At 40.5% G+C, this 27,221-nt stretch overlaps 1 protein-coding gene across 1 annotated transcript in view; it reads right to left on the bottom strand.

Annotated features, from left to right (window-relative positions):
* KITLG (KIT ligand) overlaps positions 1 to 27,221 on the bottom strand; it is a 75,251-nt gene that overhangs the window by 12,393 nt on the left and 35,637 nt on the right. Inside the window, exons 3-6 of the mRNA XM_067559843.1 lie at positions 18,138 to 18,200; positions 6,988 to 7,158; positions 4,450 to 4,612; positions 1,949 to 2,032 (exon numbers count right to left, since the gene is read on the bottom strand). Of these exons, the coding sequence (XP_067415944.1) occupies positions 1,949 to 2,032; positions 4,450 to 4,612; positions 6,988 to 7,158; positions 18,138 to 18,200 (481 nt within the window). The remainder of the gene's footprint in view (positions 1 to 1,948; positions 2,033 to 4,449; positions 4,613 to 6,987; positions 7,159 to 18,137; positions 18,201 to 27,221) is intronic.

The raw sequence follows: 27,221 nt of genomic DNA, 5'->3' as shown, positions 1-27,221 counted from the left end.
GAGTGACATTCCTCTCTTCCAGTGAGAGGTGGGCTGATAGCAGGGAGTCAGGGGTAGGATTTTGTTTCAATCCCCTACTTAACTGCAGAGATTCTGGGGAATGAAGGCTCTGCACAATGGGTTTTTCTACACTTGGAGCTAGGGATTTAATTGCCAGGTTGAGGAGACATACATACCTGTGCTAGCTCTGATTGTGCTAGTGGCTAAAAGGAGAGTGCAGGCACATGTGACAGAAGGGGTTGGACAGCTGCATAGGTGCCTAGTGTCTGGTGTGGGATTATATTCAGGGCAGCTAGTGCCTTCTACCACTTGTGCTGAAGCAGCCACACTTCTCTTTTTAAGCCCTCTAGCTCAATGAGAACTAGTGCAGATATGGCTCCTTCAGCTGGAAATTAGAAGTCCAGCTTGAAGTGCAGACATACCCTGAATCTCCCCCAAACACACCTCCTAAAGAGACAGCAACGGGGCAGGGAGGGCCTGATATCTGAAAGTCACAATGGTGGGTGAGGGTGAGAATTTTCTTGAAAATGAGGGGCTGGTGTGCAGAGCCACAAGCTAAGCAGGGAGCAGAAAAGTAGGCAGCCAAGAGTCAGTTTACATAAACACCTGTGGGGGAACTGCCTCCCTCGTAGTAATGTCTCCTGTCTCATGGCCAGGACTTGCTTTCTTGCTCATCAGCAAGACAGGCTGCCACAGGCTTCTCTCTCCCTATGCCTTTGCCAGCAGGAGTAGCACCATGCATCCCACCAACTCCCTGACCAAACCACATATTTAACTACTCTAGATACATGTGAAGTAGGTGGAAAGAGAAGTACAGCATGGTAGGCCTGCTAGGGAAATGATACTGTTACAACCTGTGATGCTGGCAAGGAAGGAAGTAGTTCCTGGTATCAGGCCAGACTTTACTAATGGAGAGTTATTTCTTTTGTTCCCCAATGTAAACTCTTCTTCCCCTCTCCAGTCTCACTGCAGTTCCGGCAAATACCTGATGACTCCTCCTTCCGTTTCAATGTAGCAGCCGGCAGATTCGGTGATGTTCCCAATGCCTTCCACAGATAATTTATTAGGGCAGGAGATGGGAAACATCTTTCTCTCCTATAGGCAGGACAGTGAAGTCAGGGCTCTGGATGTCCAGCCAGGTACTGCTCTAACTTCTGTCACAAATATCAGAGCAACACCTTAGTCTCCCTCAGGCTCTGACAGTCCCCACCTTTGGAGAGTGAGGGGTATCAAACACTTGATCTAAAAAACATACTAAGAGTTTGTTGGTTTTGTGTTAATCCCCTCAGCAGAGAGTTTACTGGATCTAAAGTTTATTTTTGTTTAAATTGCTGTAAAAAGTAAGATCCACCCTAAGTCTGCAGCAATTTTAACTAAGTTAAAAAACTACAGAAGATTTACCTTTAAGTACATGTAACTTCACCCCTTAAAATGCACCCATTAAACTGAGAGTTGTACAAAGATTGGGAAGAGGAAAATGAGTTAATCTGAACCTGGCCTGTTAGAATATGATGTATCCAAATAATCATTAGTTTAGGATTAACAAAATTGGCTTTGTAAAGCAACACAGTTAGTATCATGATGTCAGTTCAGGAAAGCTTCAGTAGTAGTTTGGAAAAGTTTCATTTTCTATCCATTAAAATTAAATGTTGGGGCAACCATGTTTTTTGAGGTTATATGGTTTGCGAGTCCTAAAGGCCCTAGCAGATCAAAGTTGTAGAGACTTGCATTCTGTCATTTTTGAAAGTCACCACATAGCTGTAAGAGTATGGCATCCCTGGAGTCTGACTGAATCAGGACATTACATTGGTATGGTCCAACTGCTTTGCACAGTTAGGGTTATTTTCCTCCAAGTGTTCATAAAAATCAGTGTTAAATGGAATATACATATATATACACATCAGTTCATATTATCATATCATAATATATATACACATATTGTACTTACTGTTACTATCACTGCTCTCATTCCTAAGGGAGCTGGCAGCAACAGGAGGTAACAAAAATGGTTTTGTGACACTGACTCTCGGATCTAAACAGAAAATGAGTGTCAGTATTATGCAACTTAAAATACAGTTCTCCCTATCTAAGGTACTTGGCCACAGGGCTACTCTGATCTGTTAACATATGATATTAGATTATGGCTCTAAGGGCTGGATCCACAAAGGTATTTAGGCACCTAAAACCCAGATTTAAGTGCCTAAATCCCATTTTTAGATGCCACTGTGATTCACTTAACCCTTTCCTGGCTGCTGCCTAACCCTGTAGACACCTTAACTCACTCGGCACCTAAGTTTTTGCACTAAGAGTTCCCTAAGAACCTAAGTTTCTGCCTCTGCGCATGCACACTGTTCCTTGTTTTAAGCACCTGGATGCCTATCCCCTGCCTAATCCTCAGAGCAAATCAGGGGAAGTTAGTTAGAAGAGTGTCTATTTCCCCTAAGAGCATGATGTTGTAGGTGAGCTCAGAGGCCAACTACCTGAATGGGTCCCATTCAAAATCTGGCCAAAAGAGGAGGAGATAGTGACACTGTATTATTTAGCCCAGTGTTAGAGCACTCACCTGCGATGTGGGGAACCCAGGTTCAATTCCACTTCCTCGCACAGAAAAAGCGTTTGAACAGCAATGTCCTATCCAGAGTCAGCCTTATGGGTGGGTGCTATGGCAACTGCCCAGTGCATGGTGGTCAGGGGGTCATTGTGGTTAAGAGGCAAGAAGTGGGGCAGGGCTGGGGTGTGAGGCCATGGGAAGGAGCTCAGGACAATGGGAGAGAAGGCAGCGGGTCCCAAGGGTGATGGTGGGGCACAGGAGGCGGCCGTGGGGACCAGGTTGATGGGAGGGAGCAGGGACACCATTTTCCCTAAGTCTGGCCCTGATCCTACCTCTCAGGTGACTGTTCTTAATCACTGAGCTATGGGGATAATATCATGTTGAGCTTCCTCAGCATCTCCTGTTGAAGCTGTTCCACAATGTATAAATTCTATTAACAATCATTGGGCCGGAAAAGTGAGAATGACTCTGTAGTCTGGTGATCTGTGCATTCACCTGGAAGGTAAGAGACCCATGGTCCAAACCCCCTGCTGCAATGACTATTTAGTTATTTATTCAAAGTGGAACAGCTTCAGCAGGAGAGATTGAGGGAAACCTGCCTAACCTCAGTGATTATTGCACACTCCTGAGAGGTGAAAGACCCCTGTTTAAATTCTCTCTCCCCCTCTACCTGAGGGTGGAATTGAACCTGCATCTCTCTCACATCCCAGGTGAATGTTCTAACCACAAAAAGTTATAATGTGGGCACCATCACCTCAGGACACTTTGCATGGAGTGAGGCAGCAGCCTAACTCATTCTCACAACAAACAATTTAGGCGCCAAAGCTACTTACTCCAGGAGAGTGGTTCCCAGTTGTGGGTCATTAGCAGAGAGTCCATGAAAGGGACCGGGCTTAGGACATACCCCTCTTGTCAGCTTCTCCCACTGCTAGCATAGGTGGCTCTCTTCCTATTAACTTTTGAGGATCTCTTTCTTAGGCACCTCTCTCTCCCCATACATTGTATAGGGAGCCTAATACAAAACTCAGGCTTTGTGGATTGCATTGTTGTTCCTGTGATTTTCTAGGTTTCTAAAAGTTAAGCATTGCAACACTTCAGCCCCTTCGTGGAACCAGGCCTAAAGTACTTCCAGTTACTATTGGAGTAACTGTGCAACTGGACACGTTACCCTAATTAAAATAACTAATTAAGAGTTGTCATTATGGCAAAAAAACCCAAAAACAAACCCTAAGAAAAAATTCAAAGTATCCATTCATTTGAAGGACAAGTATATGAGGAATCTGACCTGAGCTTGTTAAATTCTCTGTATTATATATCCATGATACTCTTTAGTGACAGTGGGCCAAATTCAGAGATTAATTTAAACTGGTGCTATTTACACTTTGTTCCAGACCCTCAGCCAATAAACTATGCCACCTGAAATTCATTTAGATCCGCTTACCAATGATTAAGGTATACCACTTTACACATTGCCTCTGAATTTGGCCCAGTATCTAAAGACATTTTCAAAAAGATCAAACAAACTGTCAAAGTCAAGCACAAGTCAAATGCAAGATAAAATGCAGCACTAAGAACAACATAAAAGAACAACCCAGGATAGTTTTGTTGATGTGAAAACGATTGAGCACAATACACTGAAATAAGTGTAGGCTGTATTAATAAATGATGCTCCTGTAGTAATGAGACCAATTTTGCTACCAAGCTTAATTCTTTAGTATTAGCAGTGGGTCTTCAGCCTTGGCGTTAGGAATAGTTGTCACAGATAAGAAATATGAAAATAGATTAGATCCTCAGACATGCTGAACTGGCATAGCTTTATTGACTTCAGAGGAGTTACACCAATTTACACCAGCTGAGGATTTGGCCCAACAAAAATAGGAACAATTTTATGCTCTTACCATTGTCTGGCGTTTCTGTTGTTGAAGGCAGAACACAGTCACTATGATCTGATGTTTCTGCAAAATCCTTGTATGCTTCAATGGTGCTATTAAAGTGCCTAAAGAAGTCTTCAGGAATGAACCTGCCTTCTTCATAAAGGTGGCCATTTTCTTTTCTAAAACTCTAGGGAAAGATAAAGAATTCCATTTTTAAAAAGTCCAAATAAATACTCATTTCAGTAAATCTGGCCTAAGAAATAGATAATATACACTCTACCAAGGAATACCCACAAGTGACACAGAAATAAAGTTCAAATTTTAAGATGCAGAGTTTTGCGTTACTTCAGGAGCTCTCAACCTTTAAAAAAATACCAAAAGCTCTAATCCCAGGATTTTGAATTAATTTACTTCACTTTGCAAAGTTAAAATGGTTAATCCACTCTTGAAAAACTGTCACAAAAATGTACAGCCTAGGCTTCAAGTTTCCTCACCCATCCTACCCTAATAAAGAAAAAACTTCATGAGATTTAATTCCCAATTTTAAAAAGCTGTTTGTCTTGGGTGTGTGGAATTTTGTAATTTTCTAACGTGACAAGAACACAATACAGTCAGTGCTATCATAATAAAGGTTTTGGATATTGAAACAAATAACTGTGGTCCAAGATCCACTATTGTTTCAGCCTGCCTCTCTAGAGTACATCTAAAAATAAGAGAGGCACTCCATAATTGTGAAGCCTGATGCAGTACATGTTGTGCCAAACTAAAGGAAGACTCTGAGGTCCATGTTAATGCTATTTTTTTTAACCCAGCCTTATCTTTAATGACAGCAGTTACTTATCCTGGCAATTCAAGTGTGGCCAGAGGCTAGTTTTTGCTCCTAATAGGGGTGACAGGGACAAGAGCATCTGTAAATCATGCACCAAGAAAAGCTTCCTACTGTATGGTTCCTCAGTTTGTTTTCTTTTTCTTGTTATACAGATAGATTTATGTTTATTCTGCTGCCAGGAAAAATAAATTACATAGTAGTTCCTTCAAATTACAGAGATGTGTTTCCTCATTTCCATTTATCGAAGTCTTTTTAAGACAAAGATTTAAATCAAAACACATTTAATTAAAAAAAAAAAAAGAAGTATTTTGTACCAGCAGATCATGGGAAATTCATAGATTAAATTTCTTGAGATACACACATTGGAAGTGCGCTAAAGGACAAAATTAGGCCTGTAATGGAAAAATAATTAAAACCCTAACATACAATCACCATCACAGCAAATGGATAATGCACCTGACTGCAAGTCAGGAGACCAGGGTTCTACTCTGAAGTTTGCTATAGACTCGCTGTATGGTACTTGGCAAATCACTTCACCTCTCTGTGCATCTGTTTCTCTCTGTAAAATGGGAATAATTGCACTTACAAAAGTGGGTTAGTGGTTTCAGATTTATTGATCAAAGATAACTATGCACAGAGATTGACATCTTTGACTTCAATAGGGCCAGGATCTCACACTTAGTACTTATAATTAAGTAATTATTAACAAAACCATTTACTCATATATAGAGTACTCACAGCTGGGCAATGTTACTCAGAATGCAATTAGACACATCAGGGCTTATACCTAAAAATGATTAACAAAGTTAACTCTTTCATTACTCTCATTCATCATAAAGCTAGAATCAGACGCCTAGAGTGAGATTTGCAACTACTGGAAATAGGAAGACTCACTATAGTGCATAATTGTCCTTCAGTAAAGGTCCATTAATTCAACCTGTAGGTTTTTTAAACTTACTGATTAATGTAATCTTACTAGTTACTCACAATCTTTCCACCGTATTTTCAGACTTGCACTGGAATCCTGAGCATATTTACTAACTTAAGTTAGATGCAAAATGAGGATTCATGCTTATTTGACATAGGGTATGTCTATACTGACGGCAGCAAAGTCGCCGCCGCCAGATTGATTTTTCTGGATAGATTCAGCAGTCAGTGTAGACCCGCTCAATCGATCAGGAAGTTGACTGAGTAAAACCACCCCCTCAAGTAGCATAGCGCTGCATCAACGGGCGCAGTGCAGTGAACACACCACGCAGAAGGGAAGCACAGTACTTGACGGGAGTTACGCAAGCTACTCTGCATAGCTTGCGTAACTCTCGTCGACTGCCGCCGAATCGCCAGGTCAGTGTAGACCAGGGCATAGCCAAGTTTGATTTACTGTGAGATTGAGAGTTAAACTTTCAGACTACACACTGACAACATATTGAATATATCTGTATTTGGTCATTCTATACATTGTAATTCCTCTGAGGTTATTTAAGTGATTATACCTTTTCTCTTACTTTAACAGGATGTTACAAACAGCTAACATCTCTATATTGTACATCTCTAAAGGGGAAGTAGTAGTTACAATGAACAGGAGCTGAAATAAAGAATATAGAACCTAAAGTAGCCTTGGTAGGTTTAATTTGTTTTGGCTTTTTGTTACTATAACAAGCCACCTATTCTGCTACAAAAATTCAGATACAAGTGTCCAGCATAAAGGGAGAAACTCTGTATTAAAAGATTACCTTATTTTTGTCAGAACCTAGACATGACATAATATCGTCGATTATCCTCGTGAGATTATTGATGATTGAATAGTTGCTTAGCACATCAGTCATATCTGAAAATTTCTGCAGGAGAATATGCAGACTCTTTGAAAACTCAGGTACCATCAAATGCAACCAACAGTGATTAGGCTGTCAGGGAAGATAAAAAGAAGAGGCAGATTAAACACCACACTTAACCAATTTTTGCATAAGTAACTCAGTGTATAAAAGTAGATTAAACTGTTCCTTCCAATTTGCATCATCTTGCACTTGCCCAAATTGCAGTTCAACTGATATTATGTTGCCTTCTGTTCTCTTGAGTCCTTTGGGTGCACCTTACAATCCTCCTTGGTCTTAGCTGACTTAATTATGTTTTCAGCAAAGGTTGTCAGCATAATGTTACCCCTTCTTCAAGTTTGGGAATAAATGTCAAACCTCAGTTTGAGTATCTGATCTGTGGGATACTCCAGTATTAACCTCTTTCCATGCTCGAATTGACCATTTATTCCTACTCTTTCCTATATTATCTACTTATTTTTTTTTAAATGACTATTTCTGACAATTATTTTCCAGACATTCTTCAAAATGCTCTTAATCTTCATTTACCATTACTGCTACCCTACACTTACATAGCACCTTAAAGGATCTTTGAGTTAAGGTTCTGTTCTGAAAAGTAAGTTTCTCAATTTGGCATTGTGGGATTCCATGATTGTTTTCTCAATTTCTGAGCAACTTTGCGCAGTTTACAAGAAACTCCTTTCTCCTCCAGTCTTTTTTACTAAATGCCAGCCCTGTAAACTCACTCTGGGTATGAAAGTCAAATTGAGGTCTTTCCTTCTTATGTATCCTTATCAATAAAAAGAATCAAAACTCCAAGTTATGACCTCAATTACAGCTGTCTTCATTGAGGCCAAGTTATGACCTCAGACATATGCTCTTCAAATAATGCACTGAGTTATACCTGTGCATGCCCAAGTCAGTGAGTTTGCACAGATTTAGCTGATTGCTTCTGTAATTGGAACCCAGTAAACCATTCTAGTGATGAATAGGAAGTAATAAAATACATCACACTTTTACTTAGGTAGATGAGCTACATGAGTAAAAAGTAGAGAAAATCTAATTCATTATGGTAAGTAGACATGCCTGAATATACACAGTCAGTATATCTGTTCAATGAGTAGGGGCCAGCTTTATATACCAACTTTACTTTATATATAGAAATCTCTTCAGAACAGACAATGCCTTCATCACATAATGCTCAGTTACACAATGTAAGGAACATAAAAAAAGGAAGTAAGGAATAATATAAATATCAGTATAATAAGTAATACACTGGAATTTGTCTAGTACACTAAGCTATTATCCCAGCTCTTGAGGAAGTTGCCATGGAATCTTTAATAAGCACAAGTGGTCAAGATTTGGTTTTACGTCTTATATGGAAAGTACGCCTTCAGTAGCACACTATCTATAACACCTCCTGCAGTACCTTGCATGATCTTTGAAGTTCTTCCATCCAAATTCTGACAGACCCTGATTTTCTTCATCTTGTGAGATGGATCACAAAACTAAGTGATATCTGGTATTCCTTATATATGCCAAAATTTCATGTTGTGTTCCATCAAAATCACTTGGGACTGAATGCTTTTCTAGCCTAGTTTACCTCATGTTCATTACCACTGAAGTTCACCCTTCTGCATTTTTATGGGGAAGAGAAATGCATACCTTCTAGGATTAGATAAACTATTTAGCAGTCTTTATGATTAGAGAACAGGTTCACATTTGCGGTTTAGCTTTACCTTACAGTCTTCACTAACATAGTAATTTTTGTGTAAAAGAAACCAAAAAGCAGTATTACAGTATTTAGCACTACAATATTACCTCCTGGTATGAGTCCCTGTGCAAGGATGTAACAAGCAGTATGCGGTGTTCTTGTTGGCATGTTGGTCCCAGGGTATTAGAGAAACAAAGTGGGTGAGGTAATACTTTTTATTGGACCACCTTCTGTTGGTGAGATGTTTTGAGCTTACACAGAGCTCTTCAGGTCTGGGGATGGGAAATGTGTAACAAGCAATGACATTTTGGGAATTGTGGAATTGACAAAGGGTGATCTTACCTCTCAGCTCCTCCTTTTGTAGAGGAGCACTAACAGTAGAGCATTAGCAGCAGCAAGGAGAGTAGAAGCCTTGTTGACATTTATTTTGTAGTCAGGACAGGCATGATACTGTGCCCTTCCACCCCCACGTAATGGCCCAGACAACTCATCACCTGGATTGACCCTGCTACCACTAGAGCAACACTACAAGCAATATCTTGTAGTGTAGAATACAAAAATTCTGTGGTTCCAGCATGGTTCTATTTTGTTGCCTCTTCTGTTCAGTAAGTGAGATCTCTAGGAGAATCCTGAGGGTTCTGACCTATGGTGCTGTCAGCACGCTGATGGTATTCAGCTCAAGTTTCCTTCTCATCAGAGTCAAGCTGTACATGCACTTTCCTTGCTTTCTCAATATCTATCAAAGATAGGGATGAGAATAAGATGGCTGAAGTGTGTTAAAAAACACAGATGTGATAATAATTGACAGAGAGAAATAGCTAATGGAACTGAGGACTTTACCGCTGCTTCCATCAGTATTAGTTATTTCAGCCCCTGGCAGAGATTACATCTTTGGGTACTTATTACCTTACTGCTCCTGTACTCCCAGAAAGAAGTAGTATCAGCAGCTTTTTGCTTTCTGTATTTAGCTAAGATTGCAGCCTCTTTTCACTGGTTCAGGCCTTGCCATAATCATCCATATCTTTAACCTCCAGGTTAGACTTTTGGAATGCACTCTATTTGGATCTTACTCTTAAAGCTACTCAGACTTTTTAGCTAGTGCATAATGCAAGAATTCTTCAGCTTAATGCAGTTGGTCAGTTTGAGCACGTTACAAGCAGTGCACTGGCTTCCCCTCTGCTTTATATGCAATTTACCTTTCTACTTGTTGGGAGCTGCTACAATAGATACCATTTCCCACTTCATGCATCATATGAAGGCTCTGATAAAGTAAGGCACTTTCCTCAGTCTCTAGATGTGCACATTTCAAGACTGAAAGCAGGACATTTGCTGGACAGTCTCCAGCTATGGGTTTCTTTGCTTGCAGGAATCTGTCAGAACCCAAAACAAAGCCCATTTATTCAGCCAACTCTTTGTCAGAGGTCTCTAAACTGAGGCATTGTCTCTTCCTATTTATTTCTTGGTGAGTTAGTATTGCTGCTCATTGTTAACATATATGGATGTTAGTTTTTAGACATGATGCAGCAGATGCCATGGCAATGAAAGCACTGTACTATAATGAAATACATTGTACAGCCAAAGTTTGCATGTTTTATAGCCACCAATTCCTAAAGGCAATACTCCTGAAAGAAAACAACGTCGGGCCAAAACAAAAAACCATTACATCTAAACTATATTTAACTAATTAATGTAGGATGCAAACTAGACTAACAATCAGACTTTTAAGTTGTCATAGTATTATTATATTTTGGTGATTACAAAAATTACATTCCTGTTCATTTTATAAGCCAGAGAACCAGGGTGGATTAAAAAAAAAAAAAAAAAAAAAAAAAAAAAAACATTAAAAAAAAATTTAATATAGGGCTGTTGCTTTTTAAACAAACCTATTTAAAATTAAATATGAAATTGACAAATTATTTAAGGCCTAAATTTATTATAATCTGTTAATCTTTTATATTGAATAAAAAACTTATTAAGCAGTATTATGTTTTCTGACAAGTTTTAGAGAGAGTCAAAGCACTAAAATGGTGAAGTCACTGGCTAAGCACTTGGAACCAGAGTTTGGTGAGCTAAACCAGCTTTTAACAGCAGCAGCCTCTTTTGCAGGTGCAGAGACAATATTTTCTTCATTTGAGTTCATTCAATTAGGTCATTAAAAGTAAAAACCAATGGGAGTTGAAAAAGCAGGAAACTTTGTTTTCTTCTTCCAATCTATAAATAAAACTGGGTGTGTGAGAATTAAACCTAGTTGGCCTCAAGACTCCTAGCTTTAAAATCATGAAGAAACTGGTGACCAGAAACAACTGACTAACTCTACTTTATTTAATAAATCCGTTTTAAAAGCAAAACATATTTTGATATACTTTTTGATGATTTTTTTCTTATGCATCCAGCGGATTTAAGAGTTTTATTTAATAATTTTTTTTTAAATGCTGTTTTGTGTATTTTAACTGAATTTGAATTTCCATCCAAATAGAGCTCGACACAAAACACAAGTAAGAAAAACACCCAAACAAATCCTAGTAAATAATAAATGTGCCATTCACCAATTTATAACACAGTAAAAATCCAGGATCTGAATAAATGCAAGTTCAGCTGTAAAATTGCTTAAATAGATAGATAGATATAGTGTATCCTCCAAGTTAGCAAAAAGAAGCACCAAATTTAGTGTAAATGAACAAGTTTTAATGTTAATTAAATTAATTAATGAGTCTTATCCTTTCTCAAGGAAAGTTACTAAAAAGTACAAATGTAAAACAATTAAAATAAATTTATTTAAATCATGATTACAATAAGTGATTTAAATCACTTTCATCTAAATCAATCCACCCTGCACGGAATTAAAGAAAACTTTCTGGTCTGACTGAGTTAATCTTAAACTCTTCACTTACAGATAAAACCTTAAGATCTTAAACTGAATGTTTAAAAAAACGTAGACTATTGATTAATTAATTTGTTTACATATTCATGAAAGTTACTAGATGGGATGCATTGGAAACTAATAGAGAGAACCCTGCAAACACTGATAATGTTTACTTCCCACATTGTCATGTCAATTTACCTCACTGATCTTGAAGGATAAGGGGATAGAGTTCAGTCTACTTTTGCACTTAAAGGCCTCCCTGATGTAAGTCTCTGAGACAGAGAAACATGGGAGAGAGATATCACCTGTCCGTAATTTGAAAGAGTGTCATCACATGTAGCTATAGCAGCCTGTTAACCATTTCCTTGTTTCTGAATGATCACTGTTTGGTATTCATCAAAAATAGGAATCTATAATATATATTATACCATATAGGATTCAGAAAGGACTCCCTCCCAATAGCAAATGATGCAAAGAAAACATTTTGTTCTGCGGAGTTTCACTGGCCTAAGATATCAGATATAATTTGCATTCCTTGAGATTCACTTGGGATTTTTTGGTTAGTGCAAACCTCCAAGCTTCAATAGAATTAACATTAGCAACCATTTGTTTTGCCACAGTGCAACACTGATGTCACACGCACACATTGAGGCTGAGCACAGGAAGTTCAAAAATCAAAAGACAGACCAAAAAAATACCCTTCTCCCTCCTTCCCCCCCCCCCCCAAAACAACAACAACAACAAAAACGCAAACAACCCTCCAAACCCTCATGATTTTTGATCTCGAGACCGGCAATAATGAGAATGTGCTGAAGTGTGTCAACTGTGCTTAGTTTTGGTTTTCATAATGAAAATTTCACACAGCTGCAGCTACAAGTAGGATTGGTAATTTAGCACTCCTGTAGTAGACCCGTAACTGCTGGCTAAGTTACTGAAGTCCTCAAATCTTGATTTAAATACTTCAAGTTACATTATTCTAGTTCAAACCAGCAGATGACATATGCCCCAGACTGTAGAGAAGGGCAAATCGCCTTCTCCTCTCGGTCTTTCCCAATCTGTTCAGAGTGGAAATTCTCTCCTGACCCCAAACATGGGGATCAGACACCTAGTAAAGAATTCTCTATAGTAACTCAGAGCCCTCCCCCTCTACTGTCCCATCACCGGCCGTTGAGGATATTTGTTACTAGCAGTTGCAGACTGCCTATATGCCATCATAGGCAGTTTCATCATATCATCCCCTCCACAAATTTAACAAGCTCAGTCTTGAAGCCAACTAGGTTTTTTGCCCCCACTGCTCCCCGTGGAAGGTGATTCAAGAACTTCACTCCTCGATGATTAGAAATATTCATCTAGTTTCAAGCCTAAACTTATTGATGGCCAGTTTACAGATATTTGTTCTTTTGACAACTTGGCTCTTAATTTAAATAATTCCTCTCCCTCCCTGATGTCTCTCTTTCTCTCTCATGTACTTATAGACAATTATATCTCCCCTCAGCTTTCATTATGTTAGGCTAAACAAGCTGAGCACCTTAAGATTCTTCCTGCAAGGTAGGTTCTCCATTCCTCAGATCATCCTTCTCTGCACCTTTTCCAGTTTGAATTCATCTTTCTTGAACATGAGACACCAGAACTGCACACAGTATTCCAGATGAAGTCTGACCAGTGCCTTGTATAATGGTACTAACACTTCCCCTGCCTCTACTGCAAATACCTCTTCTGATGCATCCTAGGATTGCAGGAGCCTTCTTCACAGCCACATCAAATTGGCAGCTCATAAATTTGTGTGTATGGGTCAATCACAGAATGCCTTTCTCTTCCTCTGTCACTTCCAACTAATACAACCCCAGTTTATAATGAAAATTCTTGTTAGTCTCTCAATACATCACTTTTCACTTCACAATATTAAAATTCATCCCATTTCTATTACTCCAGTTTTCAAGGTAATCCAAATCTTCTTGTATGATATTCTGGTCCTCCTCTGTATTGGCAATACCCACTTTATGTCATCCACAAGTTTTATTAGCACACTTCCACTTTTTGTGCCAAGGTCATTAATAAAAACATTAAATAAGATTCGTCCCAAGAGCGATCCCTGAGGAATTCCACTATTAACCTCCCTTCAGCCTAACAGTTCACCTTTCAGCATGACCCGCTGATAAAGGGGAGACTACCAGTTCCTTACCCTCCTTTTGATTCTCATATTAATTCCCATCTTCTCCAATTTAACTAATAATTTCCCACTTGGAACTGTATTCAATACTTTACTGAAATCTGGGAAGATTAGATCTACTGCATTTCCTTTGGGTAGAAAATTGGTTATCTTCTCAAAGAAAGATCAGCTTGGTCTGACAATCTACCTTTTGTAAAAACATGTATTTTCCCCCTGTAGGAAGGTGCAGTGGCCTTCCTCCGAGCCTGGGCCCGAGTAAAAGCCACAACCGCAGGGTTGGACAGTAAAAGGACCGGCAGTCCAGTCTGCCCGGCAACCGGGGAGCCGGCCAGCGATAGGTTCCACCGGCCGTCCAATCCAGCAGCAGAGGGGCAGAGCCCCAGCCAGGGCTGTGAATACAAAAAGCAGGCCCCGCAGCTCAGTAGGGAGAGAGCTGCTGCTGGAAGCAGATGTGCCGCCCCGCCCCGCCCCTCCGGCTGCAGCAAAGGCCTGAACCAGGCCGGGCCACTGGCCCAAGCGAACACCTCCCGGAGCAGAGGCCCCCGGAACGGCCCAAGCGGCCAACCGCTAAGGGTTGGATAGGACCTCCGGGCCCCCTAGACTGGCCTAGGCCTTCCAGCCCCAAGGACTGGGCCAGGCCCCTGGGCTCCAGTGTCTGGACTGAGTCCTCTGAGCCTGAGGGCTGAGAGATTCTCTCCCTCCCCCCCCCCGAGGCCGGACCTGACCTGGAAGAGCTGCCTGATGCCGAGCCCCCAGAGACGGGACAGGACCTGGAGGAGCTGCCTGAGGCTGAGCCATCCCCTGAGCCCTGTGACCTGGAGGAGCTGCCCCTCGCTGAGGAGCTCCCGCCTTGCCGCCTGTGGACGAGGAGGGACTGGGGGGTCTACCCCGGGCCGTGTACCCCAGCAACCCTGAGGACCTGGCAGACACAGGTACCTGGGGATATGGGGAGGAAGTGGCCCAGGGACAGCCATAGCCGTGGCTGAGACAGGGGCAAGCCCCGTCGGTGTGTTGCGGCGGGAGCCCCGCTGACTCAGTGGCAACGCCTTTTGCCACTGCTAGGGCCCTGGGCTGGGACGCAGTGGAGTCGGGTGGGCCTGTGTCCCCCTCCCCTCACCTTCCCCCTTGTCCTCGCCACCCAGGGAGTGCTTGCCCGCCCTGCCTGAGGGCCAGGGCACCAGACTCATCAGACGCTAACGTTCCCCTTGTAGGAAGGTGCAATGGCCTTCCTCTGAGCCTGGGCCCAAGGAAGGGCCACAACCACGGGGCCGGACTGGACCCCATGCTACACCCCCCAATTACCATTTACCTCTATGTTCCTAGCTACGCTCTCTTTCACAATTTATTTTAAGACCTTGCAAACAATTCAGGTCAAACTAATGGATCTTTCATGGATCACTTTTCCCCCCCCCCTTCCTTAATATAGGTACTATATTTGCAATTCTCCAGTCACAGCGTACGACCCCCAGAGTTTACAGATTCTTTCAAAATTCCTTCTATTCGGCTTGCAAATTCGTGTGCCAGTTCCTACAATATTCTTGGATAGAGATTATCCAGGCCCCACAGTTGGGCCCCATTAATCTGTTTGAGTTTGACTTCCACCTCACATATGGTAATTTCTATTTCTGCATCCTTGCTCCCACTAGCCACCCTGCCACAGCCCCCAAGCTCCTTATTACCCTTATTAAAACTAAGGCAAAGTATTCATTTAGGTGTTGGGCCATACCAAGATTATCTTTATCTCCACCCAATCCTAAGTGCTTAGCGGTCCCATTTAGTCTTTCCTTGTTTTATTTTTATTTATATGGCTATGGAATCACTCATTATTGGTTTAATTTCCTTCGTAAGGTCCAGGTCTGCTTGGCTTTTGGAAGTTCTCATTTTTCCCCTATACTTTCTGATCTCCAGGAGGTAGCTTTCCATGCTGATCCATCTTTTCTTCCACTCCTTGCAGGTCCTCTGCTTTCTCTTAATAAGCAGTCTGCAATGCTCGTTCATCCAGTTTGGTGTGCAACCCTTACCTACAATTTTTCCCTTTGCTTGAGATGCAAGCTTCAAATAACTTCTGTAACCTTGACTTCAAGTAATTCCATGACTCCTCCACATTCAGATCTAGTCCACTTCCCTAAGTCCTGTAATTTTTAAGTTTGCCCTTTTGAAATCAAGGTTGCAGAGCTATTTGTTTATTCTTCAATTAGTATAAAATAAAATTAACTCATGATTAATCAAGTATGTTCTCTACAACCAGTTCTTCTACAAGGTCCTCGCTACTTACCAATACTAAATCTAAAATGGCATCACCTCTTGTCGGTTCAGTGACTATTTGGTGAAGAAATCTGTCAGCTATCACATCCAGGAACATCTGGCCGTACCATAATTAGTAGCCTTTGCCCTCCAATCTATACCTAGGAAATGAAGGCTCCCATAATCACAAAATTCCCAGTAGTATTTATTGTATTAAAAATATTAGAGGTCTCTCTCCATATCTAAATCAGATCCTGGAAATCTGTAGCAGACCCCAAGCACTATTCCAGTGGAGCCTCTGTTACCTTTCTTCCTTAAAGTGCTTTTGACCCAAACAGATTCTGTTTTATCCATTACTTCTAATTTCTTTACAGTCTACCTTGTCATTAATATACCATATTAATCCACCACCTTTACATTTCTTTCTTTCTTTCCTGAACAGCAAATACCCTTCAATACTCATATTCCAGTCATGAACACTATTCCACTATGTTGCTGTTATTCTTATAAGATCTGGTTTCACTTCCTGTACCAGTATTTCTGTTACTTTCATTTTGTTACCCAGGCTCCTTGGATTGGTATACAGCAGGGGTCCCCAAATTTTGAGATGCGAGGGCCACACCACTCAGTCTTGCTCTCATGGTGGGCCAGAGTGGCTGGGCCCATGAGATGTGGGAGAGGGGTGGGTGAAAGAGGCGGGGCTGGGAGGGGGGAGCGGACACTGTATGGTGCTGCGTGGGGCCGGGAGCGGCTTCTGGCCAGGGCGCTGGGCCCATGTCACTTTGGAGGGGGTGAGGGGAAGGAGCGGGGCAGGGAGGGGGAGCAGCTGCTGCACTGTGCTGCTTGGGGCTGGAAGCAGCATGCTGGGCCCACGTGAGAGAGGAGCGGGGGGGGGGGGGGGGGGGGAAGGTGCAGGGCTAGGAAGGGGGAGCAGCTGCGCAGCGCTGCTAGGGGCCAGGAGCAGCGTGGCTCCAGCCAGGGCGCCACCAGGCCCACGTGGGGGAGGGGCGGGCCAGGAGGAGGAACGGGTTGGTCAAAACGTGTAGGTGGGCCAGATGTGGCCTGCAGGCTGTGGTTTGGGGACCCTGGTGTACAGACTTTTTAGTTGTTTCTGTTTGGCTTCGTCCAGATTCCTTGCCCAATTAGGTACAATAATTTTACAGCCAATATCACCTACTTGACTGTTACTGGTAGTGGTATTGGTGCTATCTTTCCTCTTGTTGTTCATTCTCCTATCTTCTGTTTTTGTTTTCTCCATTGCTGTAACCTCTTTTAATGCAAGTAATGTCTTAGATTCTTCATATTGTCATTTGGCTGTCATCACCCATGCATTAGGTTGATACGTTAATCAAAATAATTTATGCTTTTGGCACTTTTTCCACTCTAAAACTATCTACACCAGGGCTTTCTCAAATCATTTGAGTTTATATCAATTTAGCAGTCTTTCAAACGTAATTCTTCCTCAAATGAACACTAGGGCATTTGAGGGAAACTTTAAAACCAGAACTAATATTGGATCACTGTAAGCAAATATTTGCAAGTTTTTATTCTTTAAATCATCACAGGATTTGTCAACTTTAAAAAAATGCTTTTTAAAAAGTGGTTATAAACGACAGTATTATGCAGGAAAAAGTGATGCAAAGCATTACGTGAGTGAAATGCAATATTGTCCTAATCCCTCACCCGCTTCATTAAGAAAATTGTTTCAGTAACTATCAGTCCCTGTATGTATCTACGTCTTTTAGCTGCCTCTTACATACATGTTGTGGAAATGCTAATAAAGCACAAGCTCTTACCACAAAACATTGTACAGTATGTTCTCTAATATAAATAAAAACATGCTATTTGTCCAAATAAGCAACAATATGTTCCCCATTCCCATTCAGTAAAGTGGATAATGAATTAAATCTGATTAAATGATTTAAATTTCTCAAAGAAAAGGTCTACAAACTGAAAATGGAAGTTTTTGCAAAACTTCTGTAATTAGCAAGATTTTATGTTACTGAAGTGCTCATGTCTGAGGCTGCAGCCATCATTACCTGGCTACTTTATTGGGATTGATTTCAAGTGATTGTACATACCAGAGTGTCCATCTTCCGGACATACTTAAGGGTTATCAAATAGTCATTTGGGAGATTTCCAACCTAGAACAAATGAACAAATAGGTAATAAAGAAAGTATTAGTGTCTGGTAAGAAAATAAAGACTTTGTTAGTCACTGTAATAAATATAAAATTTATGAACTATTTGACACAATTGCTGGAAATTACTCATCAGTTGCAAATAACTTAACAAGTCAGTTTTTAGGAATTGTGTATTTGACCCTGTTTTCTTTTCCATTATTACTCTTCATAGACCCATATTGACCTCATCCACAGTAGTCATCTACAGGCAGAATCCAAGATGATAATGGTGTGAAAGAGCAGACAGTTGAAGAGTCTGAATTATTAGTTATTGGAGGAGTATATCTATATTTCCATCTTTTAACTGAACATCTGGAAATATCTGGAATGTATATGTGGAAAGTGAAACAGTCATTCTTTAAGTAACATGTAATGCCCTAAACAGGAAACCCTGGATGAGAAATTTTCTTGAAAAACAAAAATTAAGTTAAAAAAATCTAAACAAGCAATTGTCTGCCTCATGCTCACTAATACTCCAGTTTAGCAAAGCATATGTTTAACTTTGAATATGTGTTTCAGCGACATTATGTCTACTGGATGTAAACACATGCATAAGTGCTTTAACAGGTCCTAAACCTTGTTTAGAAAAGCATCCTCACTTGTTAACAAGGGTCATTCAGTTATGCACACTTTCTATTTAGAAAAATTTCCTTTTCTGAGTGCTGCTATAGCAACACCATTTAATTTCCCATATTCTCACTCATTAAATCATTTGCACTAACAACCCCTTTAACTATATAAAAAAATTCAGAGCAGTCACTATATGCATGAATATACACATGGTTCTGGTCAGCAGCAATACTTATTCCTAAATAAGTCATTGCATTCACATCATGGGGTGAGCCATAAGACTCCTCTGCCCTGATGACCTCCATCATTCTCTAGCGGGGGTTATAAAAATCAGATTGTATAAATGTGCATACATACAAGGGCAAGAAGGTGACCATTCATGCACACATTTATATAATCTGACTTTTTAATACACATTTTATTACTGGTTTTTTAACTTTTTTTTTTGCACATGTACCTTCCAAAACTAGAGCTTGGAAAGATGCCACTATATTCACCATGAGTATTTCCACATCTATTGCCCATTGCGCCTTGATTCTGAGGTGCTGACTCAGCAGAATGACTATAGAAAAATACTGTTGCAGTATATCTGCCCCTGATTTTTATTTTTAAAACTAATGTTGGTACTTTAATTTCCTTTTTAAATTGGTTTATTTTATTTGAACGCTCTCCCACTCATTTTTGTGATTTTATGCTTTCCTTTCCCATAGCCACATTAACAGATATTCCGGTTTCCTTTCCAGTTTATTTGCTATGCTCAAGAATACTTCATTAGCAGCATTTTAAGCAGCAAAAATACTGAAGATGCTTCTGCAGGTGCAAAATTTCTCATACTTAATCTACAGGGATTTGATACTGTCAGCAACAGTATGTTATTTTAAGAAAGGTCAGTTCAAGATTAAATTTGTTCCACATCAATGAACACTACAAGAAGTGACATGCATTATGTATGCAGTCTACTTTACTGGCCTCAAAGCCTGTCAAGCACTTTTCATGCACCGTTAAAAAAAAAAAAAAAATGGCCAAGATTACAGATTCACTGAGAGCTCCAACAACAACCTAAAGAAAAGCTGGAAATATCAGTTTAGCATTAAACATTTTTCTCTGAGATTGATCGTGGATCAGAAAAAATATTGCAGAATTTGTTACTAAAAAAAAGGGAATTTGAGGGTGGCCAAATCAGAGCATGCATGCTGACTCTGACAAGAAAGAGATTTTATTAAGATGTATTTATTAGGCGCTCACCTCGAGTTTAATATGGTCTAAAATAGCATAGCATAGTTGAAGTAAATGGAACTATGTTCTACCCAGGCTGCCATGGTACTTTAGATATATTGGAAGACAAGCTCCCTGCTGTAACAGAGTAGGATAGGTCTGTATCAAATTATTAATTCCATTTTGCATTATACTTTGAACACCTGTCTGAACTTGCCCAAGGTAAACCTATTGAATTGCATTCCAGACAGCTGCCCTGCCTAGGAAAGATGTTTGATCCTTCACTGACAGTCTGTCAGTGAGGAGCCATCACCTCGATTGCCTCTGAAGGACTGACTCACCCCCATGAGACTGTTTTTTTTAAAAACACCAGGATCCAAAGGCAGGGCAAGCATGTTTGGGGGAGGGGCTGGAGCAACCTAGCAGAGCCCATAACAAGGAAACTGAGCCCTGATCTACACTACAAAATTCCTTCAGTATAACTGTCACTTAGGAGTGTGAAAAATCCACACCCCCCTAAGCAACGTGGTTATACCAATCTAAGCGATGGCGTAGGCAGCACAATGTTGGGGGGGGAGAGTTTCTCCTGCCAATATAGCTACTGTCTCTCCCTTCGGCTTAGGGCATCTTCACCAGAAGCACTATATTGGCACTGCTGCATTGGTGCAGCTATGCCACTGTAAATTTGTAGTGTAGACCTGTCCTTAGATAGATTCTACTTAAGAGCAGGGTGCTGCTCTGGCAGGTGAGTGTGGTGGGGGAAGGCAACTAACACCACATGTAAGGAGGACTTGTAGGAGAGGGAGGGCAGAGCAGAAGTGACTAGCTTGAAATGCTGACAAACCTCAAACTTACAGAAGGGGTGAGATCAGACAAGGCGAGGGTGCATTTCAGGATTTGAGTGTTACAGATCTTTAAAAAACACCACAAGTGCTTTCAAAGGTAGTCATATGGTTTAGAAACTCCTTTGCTAAGCCTGCATTCCTTGTTTTCCTGCCATGCTGTCCCCAAAGCAGTTAAAATAGAAACCCAGAATGGTGGAGCTCTAGGGGTGCATGTGAAAGTTATTGGGAGATTCAGGAGCCTCAGACACTGATTTTGGGGTATAGGGTGACTGGACAGCAGCACCCCACATCCCAAAGAACATAGAGACTAGACTCTGCCCAAACCCAATTGAGTTGGAAACGCAGCATAGGGTCAACTCAGAACTGACCAGTGGCTGTACAGTGAGTACAGGGCAAGGTTGTAATACCTGTCCAAAGTTTCCTATTTATCTAAATTAATCAAGTAAAGACACCACCAGCTAGAGTTGTGATGGACACTATCAGGTCACATAGGGAGTTTCAATATTTAAACTGAATTCTGTCAAGAATGACAAGTTAAAAAAGGTGATTTTAAAAATAAAATTTAAAAAAATATAGGGAAAGGGATAATTCTTCACAGAAATGGCTGTATAAGTGATACATATTCCAGTACCCTGCCCTTAGCACCCAGAGCAGAAGAAGAGAGTACAAGAGGGATGGCATGTTATATGCATCTCTGCAATGAAATGGTCCAATATTAGAGCTATTGCTTTAGAAAAGTCCCTTTATCGTGAACTATTTTGAGAATTTTGAAGTCAAAGCAAGAGAAAACCCTGAGTGGAACTAAACGGCTACTTTTTACACATCTGATAATTACAGAGTGGTTGTCATTTTATTTCATTTACATTTCTCTGTAAATTCACACTTCTCTAGTTTAGACATATCTACACCACTCCTCAGTGATTCCAATTCACAGTGCTGATACTGCAGAACCAGCTTCCAGGAATTTTTATCATCCTGTACTGCAAGTATATCCGAAAACCCAGATGTCGTTTTCTAGTGACCCACATAGATTATCAAGAGCAGCAGTCTCGCTCTCATACTTAAAATGGTCGTTTGTAATGCAAAAAATAAAACAGTAGTTATATTTTTAATTTAAAAAGGAAATGTCACAGCACACAGTATTTTAAGTTGATTTTACATTTAGAAAAGTTTTAAATATGCCATATTTTAAAAGCAGAAAGATCACAGGTCACCAAATGTACACATGAACATGTTAATAAAGCTCTATCTTGTTTGATAAAGTTTATTATCCATTCCAAAAATCGTTAAACATTTTAAAACTTGTCATTCCCCCATAATCCACTATATTGGACTGGATTTAAAGCAAAATGTGTAAATATTTATTGCTGTCTTGCTGAGCAGCAAGTTGGCAGGACTGACAAGTGTGACTCCTTACAAAGGCCTGAAAAAATCATTGTTTTTTTCCACAGAAGTCATGCCTGTGATAAGCATACAGCAATGTTCCATATACAAAGATGCTGAGCTTTGGTATTTGCTTTTTAACCCTAATCTAGAGTTTAGGCACTCCTGCATCACCCCTTGAAGCTGGCTGAAACAATGCTGTTCAGCTGTGCTGGAAGCTCCTTTCTAGAAGGTCAGCCTTCTCATGCCAATTTATTTCCATGATTAGATTTATCAAAATCGATAGGAATATAAAGTGAGATCTAGCTCCATTATTAAATTCAGATTAATAAATTTGTGCTCCCTAATGGTAGTGCTTTAGGCAAGAATCATGTTTATTGTCTCATTTTCAAGTTCATTTTGGGAAAGAACTTGAACGTTTTTCATCTTGGGACTCAATAAAAGGCTTAAGTGATTTTATAACAATTTCTATAAGACATGTATTAAATATTTGGTTTTAAAATTACTTTAATTTTAGAAATAAATTGTTTGCAAATGACTGGCCCATAAAACTGTGAATTATACTCATACATTTCTATGACTCTCTGCTCAAAAACACACAAGGGAAATTCACAAACTTTGTTGAAATAATGTTAATACTACAACACAGGAAATTCAGGAAACTACTTTGATAATCCTGAAGCACATGGAGTATCTTTTGCAATACAAAGTATGGGCGGCTCATGAACCGCCCATTCAGGGAGGCTAGCACCCAGCCCCGCCCCTTCTGCCCCCTCTCCCATCAGAGCCCACCCCGGGCAGCCCGACCACCAGCCAGGCTGGCTGGATGGCCCCAATGCTGGAGTGCCCCAGCACCAGCACCGGGCGGACTGAGTGCCCCAACCCCCAGCACTGCCCCATCCCAACCCATCCTGGCCCCAGACTGGCTGTCCTATGCCCCCCCACTGCCAGAGTGCTCCAGCACCAGCACGGACCCAACCCAGCCCCAGGCAGGCCAGTCTGCCCCAGTCTCCGGAGCACCACCAGCCCGTGCTGTGCCACAGTGCCAGCCCGCCCTGCTCCCAGGTCAGTCGGTCCGCCCCCAGGCCCCGGAGCGCTCCCAGCCCCCGGACCACTGCTGGCCCATGCCGCACTCCAGCACCGACCCACCCCACCCCCAGGCTGGCCGGTGGAGGGCCCATCCCCACTGCTCGAGTGGCAAAGCCTTCCCTGGCCTTATATACCCAGTGCCTATGATACAAAGCATTTATAGATTACCCCATTTGTACATGCTGGAAACATCTTGGAATAAGAATGACGCAAAAAGTAATTCAGCTCAACCTCTATACCTGGGGTGATTGTCAGAGGTCACTGATGTCACCAATTCCAGCACATTCTGTTTTTACAGCACCCTGTCTTGCTGTCTGGGTCCCTTGCAAGTACCAGAAATGCACTGCTCATGCTGCCTGAGCCCTCTGCAGGGAGCTCAAGAGCTGCCTCTGCTTCTTTACTATAGTCTATCTGGGACAAGGCAAGCGAGAGAGAGAAGGCAGTATGAATAATTTTGTAAAGATCACAGAGGAGTCAAGAACCCTTGGTGAAATTCTGGCCCCACAGAAGTCCACGGGAGTTTTGCCATTGACTTCAGTGGGTCCAGGATTTAACCCTTTGATTTTATCAAATTTTGTCATGACTCATCTGTATTTTTGGAGGGCAAAATTCTGTGACAAGTGACCGGCCTTACCTATAAAATGTTAATCTCTGTAAAAAGCCAAGAACTTTAGCTTCTTTGTGAATTTCCAAGAAACACCTCATTGACCTTTGAAAAATTAGATAATATGTGAACAGCCTTATGTTGTAATATAAATGATTCCATCTGCAGCCCTATTCATCAAAAATGCAAAAATGAAATAGTTTAAACAGCTTGAATATAAATTGTAATCACAGAACATACAGTATCAGATGAGGGAGTTATAATATGACAGTCCTAACAAAATTAGTTTACTGAATGAGAAGTTGTCATGGGATAAGAGGGAAGGTCCTTTCCTGGATCAGTAACTGGTTAAAAGATAGGAAAGAAAGGGTATGAAAAAATAGTCAGTTTTCACAATGGAAAGAGGTAAATAGTGGTGTCCCCTTGAGGCCTGTAACGGGACCAATACTGTTCAACATATTCATAAATGATCTGGAAAAAGGGAAACCAGGAGGTGGTGAAATTTGCAGATGATATAAAATTACTCAGGATAGTTAAGTCCAAAGCAGACTGTAAAGCGTTATGAAGGGATGTCACAAAACTGAGTGATTGGGCAACAAAATGGCAGATGAAATTTAATATTGATAAATGCAAAGTAATGCACATTGGAAAACATAATCCCAACTATACATATAAAATAATGGGGTCTAAATTAGTTACCACTCAAGAAAGATCTTGGAGTCATTGTGGGTAGTTCTCTGAATGTGTGTCAGCAGTCAAAAAAGCGAACAGAATGTTGGGAATCATTAGGAAAGGGATAGATAATAAGACAAAATGATGTATTGCCTCTTTATAAATCCAAGGTACGCCCGCATCCTGAATACTGTATGCAGATCTGGTTACCCCATCTCAAAAAGATATATTGGAATTGGAAAAGGAACAGAAAAGGGCAACAAAAATTATTAGGGACATGGAAAAGCTTCCATTTGAGGAGAGATTAAAAAGACTGATTTTTCATCTTGGAAAAGAGACAATTAAGGAAGGATATGATAGAAGTCTATTAAATCATGACCGGTGTGGAGAAAGTAAATAAAGGAAGTGTCATGAGAAGGAATAAATAACAAAAGAAACTAAGGGGCACCAAATGAAATTAATAGGCAGCAGGTTTAAATCGAACAAAAGGAAGTATTTCTTCACACAATGCACAGTCAACCTGTGGAACTCCTTGCCAGAGGATGTGGAGAAGGCCAAGACTATATTATGGTTTAAAAAAAGAACTAGATAAGTTCATGGACAATAGGTCCATCAAAGGCTATTAGCAAGGATGGGCAGGGATTGCTGTTTGCCAGAAGTTGGGAATGGACGACGAGAGGGATCACTTGTTCTGTTCTGTTCATTCCCTCTGAAGCACCTGGCATTGGCCACTGTTGGAAGACAGGATACTGGGCTAAATGGTCTCATCCAGTATGGCTGTTCTCCTGTTTAAGTCAAGGGTATCAAATTCATTTTTCTGAGATGGCCAAATTCCATGTTTTTCAGTCCATGGGGTAAGATATACATTTAGGGCTCTAACATTCTGAATTCACATAAGAACAACCACATACATCAAAGGGAGATTTTCACAAAGATCAAAGGTAAAATAGGTAATGGAGGTAGTTACTAACTTAGTCATCATTTGATCAGTACCTTATTGTCTCATTCAATGGGAACATAAGCTCCTGTTTAGGACACCATTTCTGCCCTTTGTTTCCTTTTCCTTTCCCATCCTCCTTTTTTTCTTTCTTTCTTTCTCGCCTGCCTTTTCATCTCTCCTCTTGCTTCCTTTAGCATTTCCTTCCCGACAACAGCTTTCGCTTTCCACCCCCAAGGGCTTCATTCCTGCCACCTCTGCATTTCATCTTCAAAAATGATCCGCAATGAAACAGTTAATGCTGATATTTTAAGACCTCATTATTAGGCTTAAGATAACATCCCAATTAGATTAATGGTAGATGAGGAAGTTCATATTTTTCAGAGCCAGAGTTTTGGCTGTCTGCAGACTCAGAAAGACAATACTTCATTAGTTACACTATTGTCACTCAGGAAGACTTAGAAACATTTTTTTTAAATATGAAAGCTTAAATGCTGCAGAGTCTGAAAACTCCATGCAGGCCTCATAAATACATCAAACAGAAAAAATAGAGTCCATAGGTGTGGTGTTTGAAGCCACTTGTTTAAATGATCAGTCTTCTAAATGCCAAATATTACTTGTGCCTCCAATGGCACAAAATCTTTTTAGCTAGGTAGAATACATAAGACAAAAAAATTTAAGATTTATATTCCTAACAAAAGGAGTCTTATTTGCATAGATACATTCTATTTGTGACGGTGATGAAAAATCTATTTAGACCTAGAGATGGCATTTGACCCTCATAAAATGTACACTCAGCAGGTTCTCAATACTTGTGCTAAATCACCTGTTACAATTATAAAAAAGTCAGTGTGATAACTCTCTGCAGACTTGCTACTGTGTGACTCCCCCCCCCCCCCTTTTTTTTTTTTTTTTTACCATAGTAACATAGTGACACTGACAACCACTATTGACAGGTGCTGCAATTATGTTTTGTAACATGAAATATTTTCTCCATGAGCAGAGTACATTTCCTTTAAAATGTCTTAATACAAAAAAAAAAAAAAAAAAAAAATACCCAGGTGATTGGCAGTGTAGAAAGAATGCTTTCGAAAATATTACTTATATAGCCATGAAATGATGGCTTCCAAATGCCCTTTAAAAAGGGCTGACTGAACTGATTCTAATACCCACTTCTCCTCCCACTGATTAAACTTCGAATATCACATAAAAATTGTCACTCAAATCTCAGAGAGCTTTATTTAAATAAAAAACTTAAAGTTCTGTTGGTAAGATTTCCCGAAAAAGAAAGCACCTTTGCACATTTAAAGTCTGTTATTTTTAGGAGCCTTTTATAGAGCATTTCTTCATGTTGCAATACTAGATTATAGAGACTTCTAAATAGATAGTTTTTCTTTTGGTTTAGATATATTTTTGATGCTCTTTATAATTTCTAAATCTGTTTTGGCCTAAGCCTGCTGAGTGCTGACACTGAAGTCAAGGGCTGTATATGCCCACTGACTTCAGTATCCATTCCTGAGGGAATTCTGCACCAAAAAATTAAAAATCTGTGCACAATATTTGAGAATTCTGCAAAATTCTGCATATTTTATTTGTCAATAAATAAATGTGGAAGCTCCAGTATGGCAGTGCGGCACACAGGTCACTGGCTGCATGGCAGTGGGAGAG

This window comes from Emydura macquarii, unplaced genomic scaffold, assembly GCF_026122565.2.
Source record: "Emydura macquarii macquarii isolate MOO-44397 ecotype Brisbane River unplaced genomic scaffold, CSIRO-AGI_Emac_v2 contig_2205, whole genome shotgun sequence".
NCBI lineage: Eukaryota > Metazoa > Chordata > Testudines > Chelidae > Emydura > Emydura macquarii.
This window is presented reverse-complemented; position numbering and strand designations above follow the sequence as displayed.